The sequence below is a fragment of the Uloborus diversus genome, unplaced genomic scaffold (genome assembly GCF_026930045.1).
Source record: "Uloborus diversus isolate 005 unplaced genomic scaffold, Udiv.v.3.1 scaffold_315, whole genome shotgun sequence".
Taxonomy (NCBI): Eukaryota; Metazoa; Arthropoda; class Arachnida; order Araneae; family Uloboridae; genus Uloborus; species Uloborus diversus.
This window is the reverse complement of record NW_026558478.1, coordinates 1-23227: the sequence shown is the minus strand read 5'-3', so window position 1 is coordinate 23227 and position 23227 is coordinate 1. Positions and strand designations below refer to the sequence as shown.

At 31.9% G+C, this 23227-nt stretch overlaps 1 protein-coding gene across 1 annotated transcript in view; it reads right to left on the bottom strand.

Annotated features, from left to right (window-relative positions):
- Nucleotides 1-22213, bottom strand: part of LOC129233295 (CD109 antigen-like) — a gene marked incomplete at its 5' end in the record, with an annotated part of 56238 nt that extends 34025 nt beyond the window's left edge. The window contains 19 exon segments of the mRNA XM_054867347.1: nt 1199-1327; nt 2452-2550; nt 3620-3733; nt 5328-5445; nt 7514-7670; nt 8672-8726; nt 9568-9684; nt 10016-10165; nt 11804-11998; nt 12847-13200; nt 14239-14460; nt 17167-17275; nt 18408-18492; nt 19255-19294; nt 19508-19581; nt 21117-21168; nt 21263-21336; nt 21596-21746; nt 22188-22213. Coding sequence (XP_054723322.1) covers nt 1199-1327; nt 2452-2550; nt 3620-3733; nt 5328-5445; nt 7514-7670; nt 8672-8726; nt 9568-9684; nt 10016-10165; nt 11804-11998; nt 12847-13200; nt 14239-14460; nt 17167-17275; nt 18408-18492; nt 19255-19294; nt 19508-19581; nt 21117-21168; nt 21263-21336; nt 21596-21746; nt 22188-22213 — 2321 coding nt within the window.
- Nucleotides 22214-23227: the final 1014 nt, after the last annotated feature.

Here is a 23227-nt window from a genome sequence, read left to right as displayed (position 1 = left end):
AATGAAGGAAAACCTCTGTAACTTGACCAACTCTCTATCTTGATCACTTGCCTATCTTGACTACTAATGTACGCCAAATTTGATCTGGAGTATTGTAAAAAACTCTTTGTAAGTTGACCACTTGGTTTATTTTTTTTTTAACTTTCTTCAGCATATTATTTTGTTTTATTATTTATTTATTTATAATAGTAATAATTATTATTTTGATAGCTTTAAAAGAATGTTTTTAATGCTTTGATGACATACTAGCATTTTACAAACTAAACAGCAGCATAAAGCTTATGCTGCTCTTTACTCTCCAAACTTGTTTTTCATTTGTTGTTCTATTTGAGATAGCTTTTTGTACTCTGTTCAATAAAAATAGGTGTCAGTAGAAAAGTACAAAGTCTTTTCTTTCAGTTGCAATATGTTGTAGCAGCACAGGAATTCTGCTAAAAAGAGCAGGCCCATATCTATACATTTTTGCCCCCCCCCCCGCAACAAAATATGTAGGGCCCCTCCCTAGTGGTCAGCAGTATCTATTTGTAAAGCAAATAAGCCTTAATGCTAGGTTTTTTTTTTTTCTATTTTTTCTTCAATTTCTAGGGCGTTAGCTCCTTTAAGGACACAAGTCCCTCGCACTGCGGGTACGCAGATCTGGGCCTGCTAATGAGTACAGTTACATGTTTCTGGTGCGAGGGATTAAGAGATAGGACATTTTAATTTTGCCTTTATGACCTGGGAGAGTCGAACTTGTTGCTTTTTGTGCTATAAGTTTAATATAAAAAGGCTTCAAAAAGAAAGTTAGTTGAACTTGGGATTAATAAAAAGTATGAAATATTAAAAGTAATTGAAAATGGAGAAAGCCAGAGAAAATAAGCTGCCATATATGGAATTTCTAAAACTACAGTGTCTAATGTAGTTAAAAACAAGGAAAAACTAACAAAATTATTTGAATAGTATTTTTAATTATTGTTTCACTTTCAATAATGTTAAAACAATGAAAGTGAGTTGAACAGAAAGAGTAAGGGGGGGGGGTGAATTAATCAAAAAATGAATATATGGTGCAAGAAATGACAAAAAAGAAAAAGAAAAGAAAAAAAAGAAAAACATTACCCCCTTTATAAGTTGACCACCTGTCTAAGTTGACCGCCAAAGTACTGCACCGCAAGTGGTCAACTTACACAGGTTTCACTGTATCACTTAAAACACTATTTACCTTAACAAGCAATTTTCTGAGAACTGAATCTCCATAATTGTCAGCCATAGCAGTTACTTTGAGTTCAATGTAACCCAAGACTTTTGGAGTGATCAGGAACATTACAGATACTCCATTTTCTGCGGGAACCTATGGTTGGAAAAATAAAATAATTCTTACTTCATATTAATATACACACACATGAATATGTATAAGAGAGAGAAAATGTGTTTAATTCTACAAAATAGAAGCAACTATAATAAGCAAAACGCTGTCAAGAATACTGAAGTAAAATAAAACATTGATTTCAATTTCCCAAAAGTAAAGTTTCCAATGGTCAATAGCTCCTACAACAAATATAAAAAAGGCATGCAGAGTTAAAAAATTTTTCCTGGCTATTGCTTGATTTTTTATAACAAATTTATTTTCAATAATATTACAACGTCAATTTCAGGAATTGATTAATTATAACTATAACTTTTACAAGCAAATGATAAACATAAGAATCTCTTTCCACTATGTGTCAACAACTAACCTGAAATTAAATTTAAAATTGACTTGATATTACTTAACAATTTGGATTCAAGGACTAAGGGTTTTTTTTTTTTTAAATGTTTTTTAAATACTGAAATGCTACCATCATGACAAATCAATGTCAGAAATGAACTAATGTAACATAAGCAGAAAAAATTTGAAAATGTGTCTAACTCACAAAATATGTACTTACTACTTAATAAGCTACAATGCAAAATGTTAAAATAAGTTATAAATACAGTTGGCTCTCTGTTTAACGACGCTCTATTTAACGACTTTCTCTATTTAACGACGGCTTTTCACAGTCCCAGATGGCCCACTTTAGTGTTAAAAACATTCTATTTAAGGACGATTTCTACTTAAGGACGATTTTTTGTGGTCCCTTGAAAGTCGTTAAACAGAGAGTCAACTGTATAACATGCAGTTCAGAATGCTTTAAGCATGCTTAGAATTATACTTTAAACAGTAAAATATTTTAAATATCAATTAAACAGATTCTGAAATATTTTAAATCAATACCATTCAATATCATTTAGTATCAACATTGAAACAATAAGAATTGTGGTGACAATACATTTTTAAGGGCTTTTTAAAAGTCAGAATCAAATAATATTTGTATTTATTTATTTTTCAACTTTTGGACCTGGTCTGACTTCATCAAATTAAGAAAGGAGGAAAAAATAAGTATTTATGGTTTCACTGCATAAAAATAAGACAAATTAAGAAATTTATATACTAACCTCTACAGTTTTTGTCATTTGATCTTTAGTAGGAGAAATTTCATTTCCTGCTATCGTAAATTCAAATTCATCATTACGATTTTCTAATGTGACATCAGCCTATAAATGTGAGAAAAATCAGAATAAGCTCAAAATTTTAGCTAATAATAAATTTAAAATTAATATTCACCCCATCCTTTCCTTCTACAAAAAGGGCATACTAGTGGTTCTCTCTATCACATAGGAAAACACTCATAGCATTTAGTACAGTCGAACTCGCTCGAGTACTCAAACTTTAGCTCGCTCGATGCTTTAGTACTCGAACGAGTCGTGTTTTCACGAGAACTCAGACTAAGCGAGGAAATCAAAAAGATTTGGTAGGTACAATGTTAAGTCTAAGGCACATAACTCACTTATGAGGAGCAAACCCCGCTTAAAACAAGCAATATTTTTGTAATTTATAGAACTTCTGTTGATTTCCACCTCAGAAAAGAATATTCTATTTCTGGAAAAAATATTAATATTGCCAATTTCTATTAATTATTTATTTCATTTTGCATTTTATATAAGCTGAAAAATAAAAATATATCTATTATTACACAAGTAGCTTCCTGGATCGAAATGACTTTTCTAGTCACGTTTTCACACTTTTTTTAAAAAATATCCATTACTGATTTCATCAAAAAAGAATCAACAGTCGAATCATAATAGGTTTCTTTGAATTTGAAACCAGCGAGTTAAATATCTTCTGTCGCTCTGGTTGCTGACTCCAGTACTACTTCTTTAGCAAACAAAGATGCTTATTCAAATAACATTTGTGTCTTTTGTGTTCTTTGAAATAAATTTTAATAAAAAATGAAGTAGTTTTATTAATTTTGCGGTTTGGGAAAGGCCCGGGGCCCCCCTAAAATCCGCAGTATGAATTTCATTGTATGGGATGGCTTTTAATATGTTTACTGGTAAAATTTGATTAAAGACACAACTGATAACTAACAACACAAATATATTATATTGGTTGATTAACAAGGCTGAACATCAATTTCTGAAACAGTCAGTAAATACAAATTTTACAATTGTGCCCTATTTTCCCAATTTCCATGGAGTCTTTGCATGAATTTCAATACAAGTGTGTAAACCAAAAATATACAGACATAATAAACACTTTATAAATGTACATTTCACAACATACCTTCATTGTTTTCTTGTTGTAATTGAATACAATAACTTCTAGGTACAAAGATTCTGAACGGATGACAGAATAGGGCAAGTTTAATTTCACGAAGAAAGGCCTAAATACAGTAACCTAAAGGAAGACATACATTCTATAAAAATGCAGATAAAATAATTGCATTGTAATAACGTTTAGGAGGAAAAAAACAGGCAATACAGTAGTTTGCTGTGATCACAATTAATGTTATCAGCTATCTAAAGTATTAAAAATCATTACATCATTTTGAAAACAATTTTTATAATCTTGAAATCAATGAGAAAATCAGTATAAAGAACAAACATACAGCAATAGAATTGCAGACATATTTTTCAGAGTAAACAAGGTAACCAGTGTAAAAAGCGTGAGCTGTGGTAAAGAGTTGGAAATCCCACTTTTTATACTGCAAAGAACTATTTGTTATCTCTAAATCACATGTCTGCAATTTTATAGCTATTTGTGTTGTTGACCTATTTATTACTTCTGCAAAATGTATTTTTTTATGTAAGGAAATAAAGCTTGAAGTCGAATAAAAACGTCTCCAAAAACAAAAAATCAACCAAAAAAAAAAATTGTAATTGAAAATTTGAGTCATCAAAACTCAGTTTTAGGGTCTCAGTACTAGGGGCCAAGGCGGTCTCCTAGTCAGTCGGTCCATAAAACTCATTAAATTTATACTACTATGATTCTGAGGCTGGCCTAGTTTCAAACTATGCTGACATGCCCTCTTGTCGACCCTGCTCAGAAGAACAAAGATACTGAACCTATTTTTTTTTCCTCGAACATGCTTACAACATAACTATTTTTTATGGTCAGGGTCATGAAAATTCAGGCAATTTGACAGCTTAGCTGCCACATGCATTTATGAGTAAATCTGTCAGGTCAAGCGTGCAGCTTTATGTGTTAAAGTTTTTTTTTTCTTTTCCGGAAATATCACTGAATTTGTTTCTTCAAAGCCAAACCAAAGGGCTATTAAAAGTAAAATGAAAATAAAATGCATTCTTAGGTGTTTTTTGGCACAGAAATATGGTTTATGTTATAGCTTGTTTAATGCATTTACGAGACATTAGTAGTTCCAAGGCTCAGCAGAAAGAATGTGACCCTTGAGCTACATGTAAAGGATATCTCTATCCTTTCCAAAATTCTTGATACATGTTGCCAATCGCACTATGTTAATATTGATACATATTAGAATTTTTATGGTCCAAACACCTTTCCTCACCTTCCCAGAAAAGTTTTCTAGCCACATTGCTGTACCTATGTACAGGGAGTCAAAAAATCCTAGACATATTTAAAAAAATCATAGAAAAGCAACAAATTGACCTATCAAATGCGGTTTTCGCCATAATACTCAAGAGATTCAAGAATGTTTTATGACATAGTAAAAAAAAAAGAAAAGAAAGAAAAAAGTGTAATTATAAGGATTTTACATTGATAGCTTTATCATCACAGAAAGAAAAACAAACTGTGATGGTACAGTGATTACTTATAGCTATAACTTTGCTTTTTACTTTACTTTTTTTTTCCTTTTACGATGTCATAAAAAATTCTTTACCCTATGAAGTATTTTGGTGAAAATAGCATATTGATACGACAATTTGTAGCTTTTCTATGAAATTTTAAAATACGTCAAGGACTTTTCAGGTATGTTGTATTGTACAAAAGTAGTACTATATCACAAAATAGATACCTTTGCATTTTCAGGAGCTATGCCCAGACCAGTCACAGTATCCATTGAGAATGCAGAGATAACCCATGAAGTTATTGTGTCAGGAATACTTTTTGAAAGAGACATTTTGCCGTCATTTCTAAAGAAAATATAACATATGTTAAAAACACAAATTTTGTGACAGGTCTATATTTTGTACAACAAAAAATAGTGTACGACAAGATATAAAGCCAAATTAATTACATCTAACATTTAAAAATCTTGTTTAAAACTTGTTGGTTAAAATAAAACAATGAGCTGAAATTGCCAAAAACCTAAAAGAAATGACTGTTTTAAAAGCTAAGATTGATCTTCTTTATGAGTGCTGAAAGTTCAGGCAGCTCCAGGGACGAGCCATCAGGGCGACCACCCAGGCTCTCTAGTTAGTGGGGCTCCTCCTGGGCTTGCTTTTAATGACGTAATGTAATGAGAAAGAATTTGCATACATTTGTACGTTTGTACGTATGTGTATATACATATATATATATATATATATATATATATATATATATATATATATATATATATATAAAACCGTTAGGATTTCCGTGGATGGCTAATTATCAGAACTTGTTTTCCTAATTAGTCGAGGCGAAACCCCCTGCTTTTAGTTTTAGGTTTGAGCTCTTGTTTATTGTTTATAGTTTAGCATGTGGTGCATTTGCCCAATGTTACTTTACATTGCATGTACTGGAGCTTAAATATTCTCTTTTAGTTCATAGTTTAAAAAAAAAAAAAAAAAATTTTGGTCCTTTGACCATATTTAATGAATCCTCCATGGCTGATGAGCTCTGGATTCATACTTTGTCTTTTCCTATTTAATAGCTATTTGCAATATTCCTTTTTATCATCATTATTTTTATATAATCTGTTTAATATTTGGAATTTGGCTTGCTTATTTTATATTTACTTGGCTTTTTAGTTTTGCTGCGTTGCGCATCTATGGGTGTTTGGTGTGGTCTTTTCAATATTTTTCACTTTTATTATAAATATATATATACAGCTGGATCTCTGTTTAACGACGCTCTATTTAACGACTTTCTCTATTTAAGGACGGCTTTTCACGGTCCCAGATGGTACACTATAGTGTTAAAAGCATTCTATTTAAGGACAATTTCTACTTAAGGACGATTTTTTGTGGTCCCTTGAAAGTTGTAAACAGAGAGCCAACTGTATATATTTATACCATAGAAAGAAAGCTGAGTCTAATTCAAAATTCCATTGAGCAACAAGCAAGAGACGGTGGTGAATTCTGAAATTTTTTTTTCTAGAGGAGGGGGGGGGGGGGTGTAACATTTGGGAAACATTTTTATTTCTACTTTCTTAAAGGGTTTCTATTAGGTATCTGAGTTATATCTGACAATATACAGTGGGCGCCGGTAAATTGAATCAACCACTTTAATGAATCAAATTGTCAAAAACAGAACAAATGCAGCTTTACTGAATCAGCAGCTTTATGAAATAAAAACTGTTTAGAACAAACATGATTCATATAAGCAGCGGCCAGTGTATGCATATGTAGAATTGGGGCCATGGTGGCCCGAGCGGTAAGTTATTGAACTCCAAACTGGAGGGTCCCCTGTTCGATGCCAGCCGATCAAAGATCTGTGTTAGTTAATTGTGACTTTGGCAGGTTAAATATGTTTTTGTGTGTCACATAGTCCTCCAAGCTCCCATTCCAAATCAATACCTCTGGGAGTGTAGGAACAGGTCTCGCTCAGTTCCTGATCTGGATTAAAAATCAGAATTTTCTTCAGGGCCAACTGGTTGGAAAATGAGTAGTGGTTGGTGCGGGGGATCCTGAAGTGTAATGCATGTAGAATTTTACTGGTAAAACATTTTTTAAATTAATACAATCAGTGGTAGTTTTATTGTCATTTTTCTATTATAAAATGAACCTACAAAAATAAAACGCCCAGGGCGCCCAGAGTTCTGGCTGCTACTGTGTCCATCGAGTGCTAATCAAGCATTTAATATATATCTGTATGCTCTCTAATATATGTAACTGATAAGAACTTAGGTATTTTTTCCCTACACTTTAAAAGGAAAAATCAACACCCCATTCATTTTATATCCCTTAATTAACCCACAGTATAATAATACAATCAGGTAATCCATAATGAAAGCAGGGAATAATTATATAAGAGATTCATGAATTTTATTTTTACCCAGCTGAAGCAAGATCCCATATCCAAGTTTCTGGGAAATGCTTGCGAACTCTGGGCTTTCCACCCCATCCATTTCCTTGATTGTAGGTCATTGTATCAACAGCACTTAGTTCATCATCCAAGCTTTCAGCCAATGGGTGGAAGGATCTGTACATAACTGAAATGAGGAAAATCCAATAAAAATTACAGAATAAAATTTCAAAGAGCAAATATTTTACAGGGTAAATAGAAGACTGGAATGGTATATTGCCAATATAATTGATTTACCTATATTTAAAACTAATGATTCCTTAGTTTGGAGACTTTCCACATTTGTAAGCCAACCCTAATATTTGCTGCCATGTTTGGATAATACAGCTACTTGTTATTTGATACACCATACATTATCCTGTATTTTTAATAACTCTTAGTATCTTTTACGAATTGGCATACTTGAGACACTATTTTTGAACAGACCTAATTACAACATACAATATAATATAGTTACCATTTGACCAAATTTTTCTTTTCTCCTTTTCACCATTAAGTGGATTTTTCTAAAAATTTATAGTATGTATAATACGGTAAAGCTCTTAAAAGGCCCAAAAAAAAAAAAAAAAAAAAAAAAAAAAAAAAAAAAAAAAAAAAAAAAACCTAGAGCCATTGAGAACCTTTATGGACGAGGCCCATTGTCAGTTTGGTAGCACCCCACTCCCCAATAAAACTTATACTCCGATTCTGAGTCAGGCCCCTGGTTGCCAACTAGGCTGGCATGGTCACTTGTCAGCCCTGAAAGAACCTTATGCATACCCCTTTAAATGTAAAATGATCTGCTGAATAAGCTAAACATGAAAAGCTTTATTTAAATGCAAAATTATTTGCCACTAAAATTTCTCAAACGACCTTTAAAAGTTACGAATGAAATCTAAAATTTGAGTTTGAAGAGTAAACATGACGCAATATTTTCCTGTTTCTCAAGTTAGAAAGCAAATGACACCAATGTATCCCTCTTCTACTCTTACAAACATTGGTAAATAAAAATTGGAATGTAGTGTGTTCTTGTTTCGGAAATACAGCCCACACACATCACGTGTAGCTTGTCACATTAAAATACCATACAATGATTTCTATCAAAAGTCACATAAAATAAAGAAAGCTATAAAATAAAGTAATGCTTACTCATTTGGACAAATCTGTACACAAGGCCATTAGTTAGAACAACAACTCCAGAGTCCTGGGAAAGAAATAATTTGTCAAAATGAAGTACTTAACATATAACAATTTAAGTTATCATACAAGTTCTCTCGAGTACAAATCTATGTAGTTTAAATTTTATTTACAAATACACTAATGTAAACCAATGCATGCTTAAATTCGTGAACAATTTTCCAAAGCCTGATTCAGACCTTATAATTCAGGGAGAGAAATTAATAAAAATGCATATTAGTGAAATGCAGAGAAATAAGTTCAGATCTGTAATTTGCTGATTTTGCATGACTACACTGAATTTCAAAAGATTTCAGTAACATTTATTAGGCTTGTGAACATAGGCTCAGGCGCAGTATGATTTGGCTCATCAACGCTGCTTGCTTAGCTTGCAAACTCCTGTTCGCCGCATTGGATTAGGCAGCAAATGAGGGTTTGCGAGCAAAGCAAGCAGGGGCTGAGCCTCCAGGTATCTGAATGAAACCAAGAATTTCAATGTTATGTAATTTATGACTTAGGGCTTTTTAAAAAAGCAACAATAAAGTTCAAAAAAATATTCCTTGTAAAAAATAAGAAATAAAATTTTATATAATAAAATCATATGTTTAGCAACTATAATCTTCATTCAGCAGTAAGTTATCATCTTTAAGCCAGAACTAAAACAGAACTACATGCAATATACTGACAGCACGGTTTTCCCTGGCACTCTCAGCTTCAATGAGATGACATCTGCCTCCAGCTCGGTTAATCCTTATTCCAGACTGATGAGTCCATAACAAAAACAAAACTACTGTCTCTGGATGGGATAACAGGCTGTCGGTATATTGCATTACAAGCTTCAAACTGAAAATTAAACAAAACTTACTTACATCAAAAACTTCATGAGCAGTAGCTGATCCTGGCCACCATAATGAACGTTTCTTGCGATAGAAAGAATTGTAACGTCTCTTCTTCCCACCATCGTAAGTTTCCAATTCAGTTATCACCTTGAAAAATATTTTAAACATTAGTACAGTAAATTTTATGATTACTTAGGAGATAATTTATATCTTAAATAAGAACAAACTTTACTAATAGATGCTACTTTTGCAGTAAAGGAGGCCCACTTGCATTTTGTGTCAAATCACACCATTAGATTTAGGGGGGGGGGGATTACAAATGAATGCTTGATCCAAATCATGCCAAATAGTGAAACAATAAATAAGTGCAGACAGTGTCATTATTAAGGGCAACATTGTGATTGATGGTGAGATTTAGAGCAAAATGCTAAACAAAGCCCGCTTAACTAAACACTATAAATTATCGATTAAATCTTACATCTGAGTGTGTAATATCATTTCCAGATTTTAGTAACAAAACACTTTGATCAATTCCAAGCAATCCAACAAGAGCATTTGGATTTGTATCCACAGTAACATTAACTCGTGCTCCTGGTTTGGTTTCTTTTACATTGGTGCTGACAGTAACCTATAATGAGACAAATTACACAATTATTTAGAGTAATGAATTCATTCATTACTGTGCACAAGCTAAAATAACACACATTATTTTTAATTGTAAATAACACAAATTATTCCAGAAGTAGAAATTCAAAATGGAGTTATTTTTAGATTGAAAATAACCAAAAACATAGAGAAAAAAATTTCAGGCAAACGTAAGGTGCATAGAACCAATGTGTCATATTGAAATTTGGCAAGACCTTAGAGCAGACTCTCAATCAGTGGTTCAGTGGACTGGCACCAGTCCACAGAAAAATTTGACTGGTTCTTAGATATTTTTACTTGTTCACGTTAAAAAAGTTTCCTTTTGTGATAATGTTTTGTACTTTTCTATGAGTTTTCAGCAATGTTTATTACTTCTGTATAATTATTACAATAATTACTGATCTTAATCTTAACATTTAAATAATTTTTGTAACAGTTCTTTAACACCAAGTAAAGTGTTATTTATATATTTATTTTATTGTTATTATATTTTGTGAAAAGGAAAACAAACTTTAGTCGTTCACAAAATTTGTTTACATATACTTAACAAACCTCACTAATTGGAAAAAATTCTTTGTTTTAAACAATCTGCTATGAAGGGTTTCTTTTTTTCCCAAAAAAATAAAGATTATAAAGGATGGCGGGGGGGGGGGGGGGACGACTCTGATCCACGAATGTTTTTCAAAAGCTCTTGCCGGTCCACAGTTCAGAAAAAGGTTGAGAAATGCTGCCTCAGAGTATGCTCTTCAGTTTTGATTTCCTTACCTTTTGAATGAGATGAACTTATTTGAAGCTTTCAAAAGAGAGTTACTAAGTTTGTAAATAGGTTTTCAGATTAACAATATGATTCTAGGCTTAGAAGACTCAGTTAATAAAGTCTAGAACATAGGAGAGATGGAGAAAAACATATATTATTTAAATCTACTAAAAGAGAATAGGTTGATGGGTTAAATTTCAACACAGTTGTTAGATTCGGGGGTCAACATTTTAAGCTTTTCAAATCTTCAGCTAATCTTGAAAATAGAACAAATTACTAATTCACAAGGGTTGATTACATTTTAAATAGCTTTCTTGAAGTAGCTGTTACTTAGTGACTATGTTTAAGAATGCTGTTGATTTTCAGATTCATAAATTGACAAGAATCAGCCAAGCTGGATACAGAGACTTGTTGATTCACTTTGTTATTTATTATTGCTTCTTTGAAATACTCAAAAATATTTTAGCTTTTAAACAAAAAAAGAGTAAAAACTTAACCATTGAGGGAATTATTGAACATAAGGACCAAATGCACAAATAGTAACATGACTGGTAAACCATGTTTTGAGGATGCGAAGAACTTCTTTTACAGTATTCAAGATGTGAGCTTATTCATCCAACAGAATCATCTAATCATCCACCAAAAGCAAATATATCCTTTTCATCCATAAACTCGCATCTCTTCCATTAGAAAATGAGGCCAATTTTGTCAGCCAATCTTATTACAATTTGTGCATTTATCACTGATTTTTATCTTTCTGATATGCTTAGCAAAATTTCTTTGCTATTGACCAATGATAGCTGTAGCACAATACAAATGCAAACATACAAAACTTTTGTAAAAGATAAAATAAAAAACACATACTGGTGTTCTAAATACTCCAGAAACATCGAAGTTGACTGCATCAGCAACAATTTCGTTATTCTCTTGCCTGACGTAGAATATCACAACTCTAGCTTTTGGTGCCATTTTATATGTGACAGGAATTGAAAAGCGATAGGTTTTCACATTAGGTATTTCAATAGCATTTGCTAGCAAAATATTTCCACGCCCTAGAACCTGAGAAAGAGGAAGTAACATTTAATAAAAATATGAACACTACATGATTTTAATTATGTTAAAGATAAACATTTCAATAAAAGTCCATAATCTTGTTGGAGAAGGCTATTTTGAGGGTTATAATAATGCAATGAAAAAGCTTCACAAGAAAATCACTTAAATTACAGTCTGCTTATGGATTACATGAAATTGGCAAATGTCCAGTTAAGAGGAGTCTATCTGAATGAGGAGGAAAAGTAAAATTTTGAAGCGTGTGTTCCGCTCGTTTGAACCAACCAACAGATACGCCCATTTACTGGATGTTTGGTTTTCCAGCTAATCAGTGGTCAGACTGTGCTTCAAAAATTATTTTTGAAGACCAAGGCATTAGTGAGAATTGTCAATCAACAAAGTACGGAACATTTGAAATTCTCCCTACTGTAAAAATTTTCCCCTCCCAAGAAAATTATCCTGTTTAGAATTTTTGCCTTTGGCTACCACAGAACAACAGCACAATGTTTAGGGGGGGGGGAGGTTGCATTCCATTCTTTTTCTTTTAAGTGCATATAAATTGACTTTTTTCCACAGAAATACTGGAGGGACAGAGGAAATTCTTTTAATTTTAAAGTTGGATAGAAATTATCCAAACACAGAAATGAGATTGAAACATTGAATGATGAAAAGACAAAAGTATCAAGAGCTCAAATATTGAAATAAGGTTTTTAAAAGGGGGTGGGGGCATATTATCAAAAATCAAGTATGAAAAAGAGGCAACAGTAACAAAAATGCAAAAATCAGCAAAGGATACATTTTATTTATTGAAATAAAAAATATTTTAGGTAGGAAGAGAAATATGGATAGATTGTTACCTCATAAACAAGTTGAGACAATGGTTCAGTAGCATTAATCTCAAGTTCAATTTCTTTGCCCACAGTAGGATTTTCAGTTCTCAACAAAACTTGAATGTAGCTGTTGCTGGGAGACATTGCAGCTTCGATATTTTCCAAGTGGTACTGCAGTCCTCTAAATTCCGCACTCATACTCAAAGAGGTGGCATTCTGGTTCACAGGTGGGTAGAAATCAACACTCAGCATTCCATTGTTCGGAACAGAAATTCTCCGGGAATCCCATTCTCTTTCATCATAAGTGTAACCGTACTTCAGAACTATTTGGTCACCATTAGTGACAACTACAGGAGTGTCGTCTTGGTAGCAGACTTTAAGCTGAAATAAGGGATAGCGGTAAAAGACATTGTTGGTCACAGAATAATTTCATTGATCTGTTTTAAGTCTTACAAATCAGATGTTAACAGAAAATTTAATAAATTTATGTCTTGAGATTGAACAGAAGAAAATATCTGAATTATAAAGATTTACTGAACAATTTGATTTAAATTCATGTCACATCCAACAGTAAAAGTTTGTCTTCAAAACATGAATTTTTACATAGATGAAATTCAGACTATTTAAATAAAAATTAGAAAAAAAAATAATAAATGAGGACTATAGCGCTCCTATAATTTGTTTTGTTAGAAACTAAACGCTGATTTTAGCACAGGTTTTACCAAAAAAAAAAAGTAAATAAATAATTGTAGTTGGTATCCCAAAACCTTGGAAACTCTTTCCAACCTTTTCTCTTTCATTTTTGTATATTCAAAATATTCAAATCAAGAGCTTTCAGGTGACACCAAATTTAAGTTGCTATTCAAATTAAAAGTAACTCAGTTTAAATATTAATGGAGAAGGAATGACTTAAAACGTACATACAACTTTACTTTCAAACACTAATTTCTCACAACTTCAATCTTAGAAACTCATGTCCCCTTTTCTAGAAAACTAAGTCAATATTACTTTGAAATTTTCATCACATTTTATGCTTTTGTTCATAATTATACCGAAGTGTTAAGACTTTCCCCCAAACTGCTGTTTTTATAATCAGTATCAGTCTGCTTTTTTTCGTTCAAAAAGTGTCATTGGTTAAAACCTAATAAATTATGAAATAAACAGAATTGCCTTAAAATTTCACTTAGTCGACTCTTAAATATTGCTTAGAAAAACTGAAAATTTTAAGTTTCAGTCATTAAAACTTTGAGAAAAATGTACATAAAGTTTAGCAATTTAACATTATGCATATACAGGGTACCGACACCCCTTCAACTCACATTATCTTGATTTTAAATATAACAATATTGTAATGCATCGCAAAAGAGAACTTGAATTACACAGCATAAAGCATTCCCTCTGACTCAGTGAAATACTTACATGGGCAGTATACTTTAAACCAGGCTTGAAAGATTCTGATGATTTCACCAATTCAACTTTGATGTCTCTGTCATACACCTTTATGACACTTGTTGCATTATATTTTCTCTTTGTTAGATACTCTTCAACTTCGGCAACCACATCAATTTCTAGCGTCAAGGTGTCTTCTTTCAAACCTAAATCTCGAACCAGATTCATTGGAATGTCAATGGACCCATCAATCTAGAAGAGATAAGATGAGGAATTTTACACTATAACTTAATTTTATCAAAAAACCGTATCAGCAGAGAATATTTTCCGCCCATTTTTAAGCAAATACCCTCCTCAAAAAAAAATAATAATAATAATAATAAATAAATAAACATTTCAACAAAATTTATTTAAAAATCCCTTAATTTTTGGTTTGAACTCTGTTGATACAAACAACGGAAAAATGTTTGAAATTCAAAACATTAAGCATAATTTTTCTATTCTTAGAGTAGAATTCGAGAGTACAGTTTTTCTTACGCGGAAGTCCATACCAATAATCAAACTTGTAACTGCAAAGGAATTGAAAACAATGCTTAATTCTAATGTTCAAAGCTTGATTTACTCACACCAAAATATAAATAAATAATAATAGTAAATAAAAATATTTCTTGAAACTTTAAAAAAAAGTATAGTATAACCTCATTTTAACAATTGTCAAGGGACTGGAAAAAATTGTTAAATCAAGGATATCCTTAAATCCAGGAACAGCAACATTTAAAACAGTTAATTCTGGACCAGTGAAATACATCATTTAATTGAGGAAATCGTTAAAGCAAAGTTCATGGGCGTATTTATGGGGGGGGGCGGGGCGGAGGGGGCAATGCCCCCCAGTCTTGGGAGGACTTTATACATAGTAACAATAAACCTTCCAAAATCTTAAAAGAATAAAAAATCATGATTTTGTTGTCTTTTTTGAATAGTTCAGAAGCGAAAATGAAGAGAATAGCGACTGTCCTTTTCTGGGGGGGGGGGGGGAGGGGGAGAGAAATCCGTACAATATATTACAAGTAGTAAAGCGGTCACTGGGATGCTGAAATATGTTGAAAACGACTACTTTGAACTGAAAGCTATTAGGGCAAGTATATAAGTGAAAATATCGACTGAACGAGGTATGTATTCAGCTGCAATACTTAAAATAATCAAGAATTATTTCAACAAATTAGAAGCTGAAACAAAGATTTTAAAAAAGCGGATTTTCCTATAAATTAAACAAGCTATATAGCATAGGACACCCGTTTTGCTGAAGGCCCCCAACTCCAGAAAATTTCATGACTCGTTCCTCACAAAAAAAAAAGAGGGGAAGGACTTGAAAGAATAAATTTCATTTTAAAGTGCTTGAAAACCTTGAAAATTTTGGAAAAGTACAAACACAAACCATAAAGTTAAACATTTATAACAAATGGGAGGGGATAGACGGTAGAGGAAAAAATGCCGAAATATGTTAAAGTCATTTCCTTGCCTCATCCTGCATCAAAAATGTAAAAATCATGGTTCTCACGTTTTGTAATATAGTACCTGAGATAAATTTTTGTGACTCACATGTTTCACATCTTGCTGTTTATTTAATCCCAAATGCAGTGCAGTATTTTGGAAATTCTTTTGTATTGCTTGCTTCTATCTTACTTCTACTGCATACTGTTAATCTGTTCAGTAGGGGGGGAAAAAAAACACCACCTCTATTCCTTTTCGTTTTCATCACTGCTTGTAATTAAATATTTTTAATTGTTCTCAAGTCCTTTAAACGGATTAGATGAGTCTTTGAAATTCCTAAGCAAAGGGTGCTTCAATTTAATTTCTTATCAAGTGTATAAATGACGAATTGTCCAAATGGGCAGCATGGTACTCTCCTGTTATCTATTTTCTAAATCTGTACACCATTTTTTTAAAAGCATTTTTTACTATTGATCATTTTGTGTTAAATTCATTGTTGTATTTGTGGGTGGGTTAAAGGCTTGACCAAAAACTAAACAGCCCGATGTAAGCAAATAACAAAACATAATCTTGTCTTCTTCCTCGCTTTTTCTCTCTGAGGACTGCTGCCACTGATTTGTATTGTGTATTATCGTAATTGGCAAAAGAGTATTTTGCTATTTATTTTCAGAGATCTTTGTGGTTCGAATTGCAGAAGGCTTCAAAATGCAGAAATTTATATCTCTTTTACAAAAATTCCTACGGGGGAGAAACCCCCAGACCCCTAAAATTGGGTATATTCTACTTGGTATATCTAATTAGGTATATTCCATACTTAAAAGGGACACCATTTCCCATCATGAACCATATGTATAAAACATAGTGGGGAGGGGGGGGGGGTCACTTTGGCCTTTTTTGCCACCAACAGAAAAGTTGTCAGGGTCTACAAAACATACCAAAAAGCAGAAACAGCTTAGGGCCAGAAAAGTCTATATTATAAATCCAGTCTTGATCACAACTAATATTGCTCAAAAAAAAAAAAAAAAAATCCTGCACCCCCAGGAAAATAATCACTCAAAACTAACAACAGAAAAATATGCTTTCACAATTATTTTACTTAAAAAACATAATTCCAGGCTTTAAAAAATTAATGAATATCAAATAGAAATCAAAAGCAAAATTTACATAAAACCTAAGACAATATTATCAAAAAAACAACTGAGGCAGTGAGAAACAAAGGAATGTAAGTGGACATTTTCAAGTTTTGAGTAAAACGTGTTTAAAGATAAGGTCCTAGGTAGGCTTTCATTGAAAAGTTTTTCTAAATCATGCTGTATAGCAGCACCTACCAGGGCTAATAGTACTATCTCTAGCCCCAAGACAGAGGAGAAATTCACCTATTATTTGTAATCATTTTCTCCAAATTCTTAATTTTGCCACTTTAATTCCTTTGCTTCTCACTGTCTCAGTTTAACAAAGACTACATACTTCAGCTTCAGTGATTGCAGGCTTGTTTTCATTAGCCAAGTAGCCATACCGCAATGATGGTTTCACGATCAACTTAGCATGACCTTTAACAGGTTTGCCATATGTATATCTATAAAACAAAAATTATAAATGAAAGGATGCATTCAATATAAATTATTTCATTTTTATTTTTTGATTTATTTTTTTGGTATATTTTGTTAATATAAAACTCAACCTAGCAGCTCACTCATTGTCATACAAAATCATCATGGATTAAATCATGGTAAGTCATAATTTTTCACCGAAAATTAATTTTTCCAAATTAAAAAAAAAAAAAAAACACTAATTATAAATAAAACTAAGGATTGAAATCATTAAAAAATGTCTTTTAAACAAAAATACATTTAAATAATAATAATAATCACAAGTCATTAAGACTGCAATTAGTTCATAAAATAATGAATTAATACAGGATAATTTGTGCCATGGTGTCCATGGTCACCACTCTTGTGGTGATAAAATGATAATTGATTTGGATATATCTCAGTTATATATATTTCAGAATAACTAAATTCTTCAATATAATTCCAAAATAGGTTAAGTGAACTGTAAACCTTCATTCCATGATCATTTTTGCATTAATTTTAGAAATGTATTTTGAGTAACAAGCGATATTTTAAAATTCTGTCATTCCCAAGAAAAAAAGCACAGCAAACTTCAAAATATGCAACTCAATCCAGTACTGCAGTACTTTACAGGCAGGGGTGCCCCAAACTTAATGTTTGGAAGAGGGGAAATTTTCAATTTTATCAAATAAAACTGAATTTCACTGACTGATAAAATAGGCACACATTTTATGAGATCATCAAGTATCATTAAAAATATGTTAAAAACCTGCAATAATGTAATACTGTTTCCAAATTTGCCAAATTCAGTCAAAATTTGCCATGTAAGGAACTTTGGGGAGATCAGTGACCTCTCGTCGGGCACCTCTGTTTACAGGCAGTGTGGAATATCAAATTTTTCGGGAAATTTTGCTGATAATGCATGTGAACTCCACATGTGGAAATTTTTATTTGTGTATAATTTACAAATAAAAATTTTAGTTCTTCAAGGGACCATTCCTCTTTTTTACGTCTGTTTGTAACAACCTTGGCAAGGCCCAAGGTAATATAAATTTAAATCGCTAGCTATTTCCATGGTAACTGAATCATGATTTTACCAGCAAGTAACAATTTGAAATGAGTAAAAAATAAGCTTACTTTGCAGTTACAGTTGCTAGGAAATCTGGTTTGCTGTATGTAACATACGGTGGCAAGGTAACTTGGACTTCAAAATTGGGAAGAACTGCAAAAGAAATTTATAGCCTAAGTTTTTCCTGCTGATATCACACAATTCTAGAACAAGTCACTTTAGAAAATCTATCAGTAAGTTAACTTCAAGTAGTGATTAATATTGGGAACAGCTTAATACAGTCAGCAAAAAATCTCTACATTTGGTTGGTGATTAAAAACTTCACATGCAAACTTCTTGCCATGATTTTACTTGGCCGAATACTGAATATTCGACCACAATCTGGCCAAATATTCGGTAGTCGGCCAAATCACTAGAGAGCATGCCAAGTAAAATCATGACAAGAAGTTTGCCTGTAAAGTTTTTAATTGCCAACCAAATGTAAAGGTTTTTTTTTTTTTTTGCCAGCAATGGGCACTGTGCTTAATTTGAAGTATATTTCAATAACTGTGTGTTTGAAATCAAAAGAGAATTTAGCAAACATTGTATACCGCTTTCAGCAGCCTGAATTCTGAACCTAAAGCAAAGAAATGTCTTTTCTGTTAAAACACAAAAATGTCTTGCAGAGAAGGTGGAAATCACAAAAACTATGAAATCTAACAAAAATAACTAATTACCAACAGAAATTACCAACAATGAAAACATTATTTAAGAAACTCAGAGAAAATATGAGTGAATAGGGGTTTTCCTTTTTTATCGAACTGAAAATGGTGAAGTATTTAAGTGCAGAGGAGAAAGCTATAAATTTGAAAAGAACTAGTTTTTAAAAGACAAGACTAGCAAGACAATATTACTGAAAGACTTTCGTTAGCATACCATATTCTGCAACTGTGAATGTCTTCTTGAACATTTGACCCTTAAAAGAGATGAAATAATTATATTAATAATCTAATCAACAAATATTAAAACAAATACAATATATATATAATTTATTGCCTGAAAAAAAAAAAACTAAATGAAAAACTCTCAGCCTCTTAATATGTGCAGAAAAATAGTATTGATATTGTGTATAGTGGTAATTAAAATGCTAAATTTAAATTTTATTCCAAATAGATTATAAATTTCTTACCAAAATATCAACATTGATTGACCATTCACCAAGAACTGGTTGATCTGACAGCAATAGATCTGCAGAGACTGTACCTGAAATAGGGTTTCAATTTAGAACTTGTTAATTCATATTGTATACACAGACTGAGGTAGAAGCAATGGCAATAAAATTATTAACAATATAATAAAAAGTAATAAACTTAATTAAAATCAATATAGGTAATTTAAATAAAAAAGTTCAAACAAAACAGCTGGCTCAGGTATTTTTCTTCCCTAATGGAGCTGCATTAGAGGCACAAACTTTTGCAAACCTAGTGCAATCTGTTATAAAGCATCCATTTTTTCATGTGGCATTACTATCAGTGAATGCTTTTTGTCATGAGAGTTTTTACACTCAGTTTTCCAACTAGATAGAAACCTCTTCCATACAAGACTACACTGAGAATTTAATTGTGTAAAGAGGCCTACAAGCCAAACAAGTACTCAAGGGATCTTTTTCATGTGGCATAATCCTAGTACATGGAGACTTTCGATTTACTGTAGCTTGAAAATCTACAGACGAGGGTCAGGTTTCAATCTGCACCTTAAGAGACTAGCATCTAAACACTACACCACTATGTCGACAAGCTCAGATAGTAAAAACCCTGAGACAGAATTGTAGGATTTTAGTAAGGATGACTATGGCTTTTGATGACGATGGGCATTGCATGAACTTTATTTGTACTGGAGAAACAATTAAATTCTAGCTTGCCTTCATCTCACCCCAACTCTGAAAGTGTGAAGCCTTAAATTGGATGTAAATTATAACAAACATATATCCTAATTACAGTCGGACCTTGATATAAGGTCACTCCACGGGACTTCACAAAACTGACCTTATAAGCGGGGTGACCTTATAACCGATTCATATATATAAGGATATAAGGATGATAAATAAGGATGTATTTACAAGGATGTAAACATTAATTCTTTTCAAAATTTAATACGTCCAAAAACATCAGTAATTAAATTAAAATAGTTGAATTGATTTGAACAAATTGAAATTGTTGGAATTAATAAGAAATTTTGAAATGCTTTTTTAAAACTTCAATTTAGAATAAAACTTCATTCAAATATGCCCAAGCAAAGAACTGATGTGCAAGTTACCTCGCTTAAAATTACATTAATACAGGACTGACTCGTTTTTTCTTTAGTTTAAGCACAATGGTTTCTAAGTATCTTCTGAAAATTTTCTTCGGCTTCTAATGACTGGTAAAAAATTGCGATATGTACATACCGAGAGCTCACGTTACTGCTTCATATTTTAGTATCACTGTCGTAACACTCACTTTCTACTGTTAATTTACTACGTTAATAGGAAAAATGACTTTTCACTTTCTAAAGGATCGTATATCGCGTAAAATTCTTGGAAGTGAATCGATTAGGCAGTGAAATCATTTAAAGAAGTCAGACAAAAGTGACCTTATAAGCGATTAATGTATTATGACCTGACCATATATCCAATAATACATAACATAGAATTCCTATCCAGCAAGCCGGGACTTTAGAAAAATGACCTTATATGCGGGTGATCTTCTCAGCGGGTGATCATATATCGAGGTCTGACTGTAATCACCAAAAAAATTTACCTTTTACTCCAAATGATCTATTCCACTGTTTTATTCTATTGCCACTTGCATCCTAAGGAGAGAAAAAACGAATTAGGTATAAATAATAATTACAAAATGTTTTTTCAATTTTAAATGTTTTATTTTAGCTTCAACAAGGTACTTACCATTATGAACATGTTTATTGGTCCGGTTGTGTAGGGCATTAAGTGTGGATTCACAACAAGAACTCTGAATTGCACTAAAAATAAACAAAATTGTTAGTTTATAAAGACTTTTTAAAATAAGTAAAAAAGTAATGAATTAAGGTATAATGATTGCTACTACAATATGTTTGCATTCTTATTGAAAAGTTAGTTTTATGAAATAAAGAAAATACTAATTAATCCATGTAGTATTTGGTTTTTCTGCATAATACAAAATAATACTAACAATTGTGTCACAGATCGAAAAAAGACTTTTTATTTATTTTTGTAGCTGAAACAAAAAGTACTTTTTACCTAACTGTCCAGGCTTGTAGATTGCTTTATCCGTCTGAATGAAAACTGAGTAACTTTTATGCTCATACATAAGCACTGTTTGATTCTTGAAAGTCATGCCTCCTTCTCCAGTCACAATCAGACTATAATTTCCAGAACTCCACTCGCCAATCTAAATACATCAATTTATGTTTACCTTCAAACTGCTATTAAAAAATGCATGAGTTTTAAATTAATCTAAATACATGTCATTCATATGCCACAATCAATTAATCTGAAGTAATTTTGAGAGACATACTTGAAAATTATTAAAACAAAATTAGATTTTTAACAATGAAAACTTTGTACATTGTTTAGAATGTTATTTTAAATTCATCATTATGGAGTGGATTTATCACCCAATGAACATATATAAATCCAGTTACTTAATAGATGGCGCTCCTGAAATTATTTGACCTTGATACATGGATAAGGTGACGCCATCTATTGAGTAACTGAATAACTAGAGCAGAAGACCGCCTGCTACACAAATGCCAAACATTTCATTGTTGCTTTATATCTTAAAACATCTAAATATTTTCAATAAAAGTTTAGAAACAGGAATATTACTTACCTCGAAGTTCAAAATCTGTGTTTCACCTGAAATAAAAACAAAACATGAGAACTCTTATATTAATTGCATTTGTTAAGTTGCTGCTGACTAGTGCTATTGGCAGAGAATATCTACCCTCAAGAGTATATTCTTTAAAATCAAAAAATATAAATAATATAAGACAGTTTATAATGTTAACCCAGAGCAAGAAGTTTCTGCAGGAACCTAGACACAAACTTTACTCTCATGACGGAATTTCTTCAAAACACAAAATTTACTATCATAAGAGATTTTCACTATATGTCACGTCACTATGTCCACTTCATTTTCTCATTTTATGAATGGCAAAGTTTGAACTGCAGTAATATTGCTATAATTGTTACTAAAATATATCAATTTAAAAAAAACTTGGCTTTTTCATTATTTTTTATGCCGCCAAAATGTTTGTTGTCAAAATCTTGGTATGAACTTTATTTCCCCCCCCCCCCCGAACCTTCCACCCATGTGTAATCAACCAAAAGCACTGAAAAAATGATTATGTAGATTAGAAAATAAAATTTACAAAGATTCGTAAAAACAGAAAACCTAGAAAATGGAGTTACTAGAACAACCAAATTATTGCTAAAATTTAATAACAAGTAAAAAAGGATTCTTTGAACATTCTCTGACTTTTGCTAAACGTGTGTTTCATTTTTAATGGGTTTTGGACAAATTATTTTTTTATCACATCCATTTTTTTTCATTTGCACGCAGTTCTTTCCCTTGTGTAATGCAAAAAATAATATGAATGCTAAGTTTTAAGCTCTTCCTCTTTCTTTTAAATAATATAAGTCACACCAAAACAACCAACAAAATCATCAAGAAGTGAAGCTTAATAGATGGTTGCCATTTTTTCTGTGTAAACAGTTATAAATCAACGTTTAACATGAATTAACATGCATTGAAAAACGTTTGAGGAATGTTAAGCAGTAAGTTACTGCCCCTAAGCCAGAGTAAAGGCTCAGCTTAACTGAGGTCACATCTGCCTCCAGCTCATTTATTCCCTATTCCAAACTGATGAG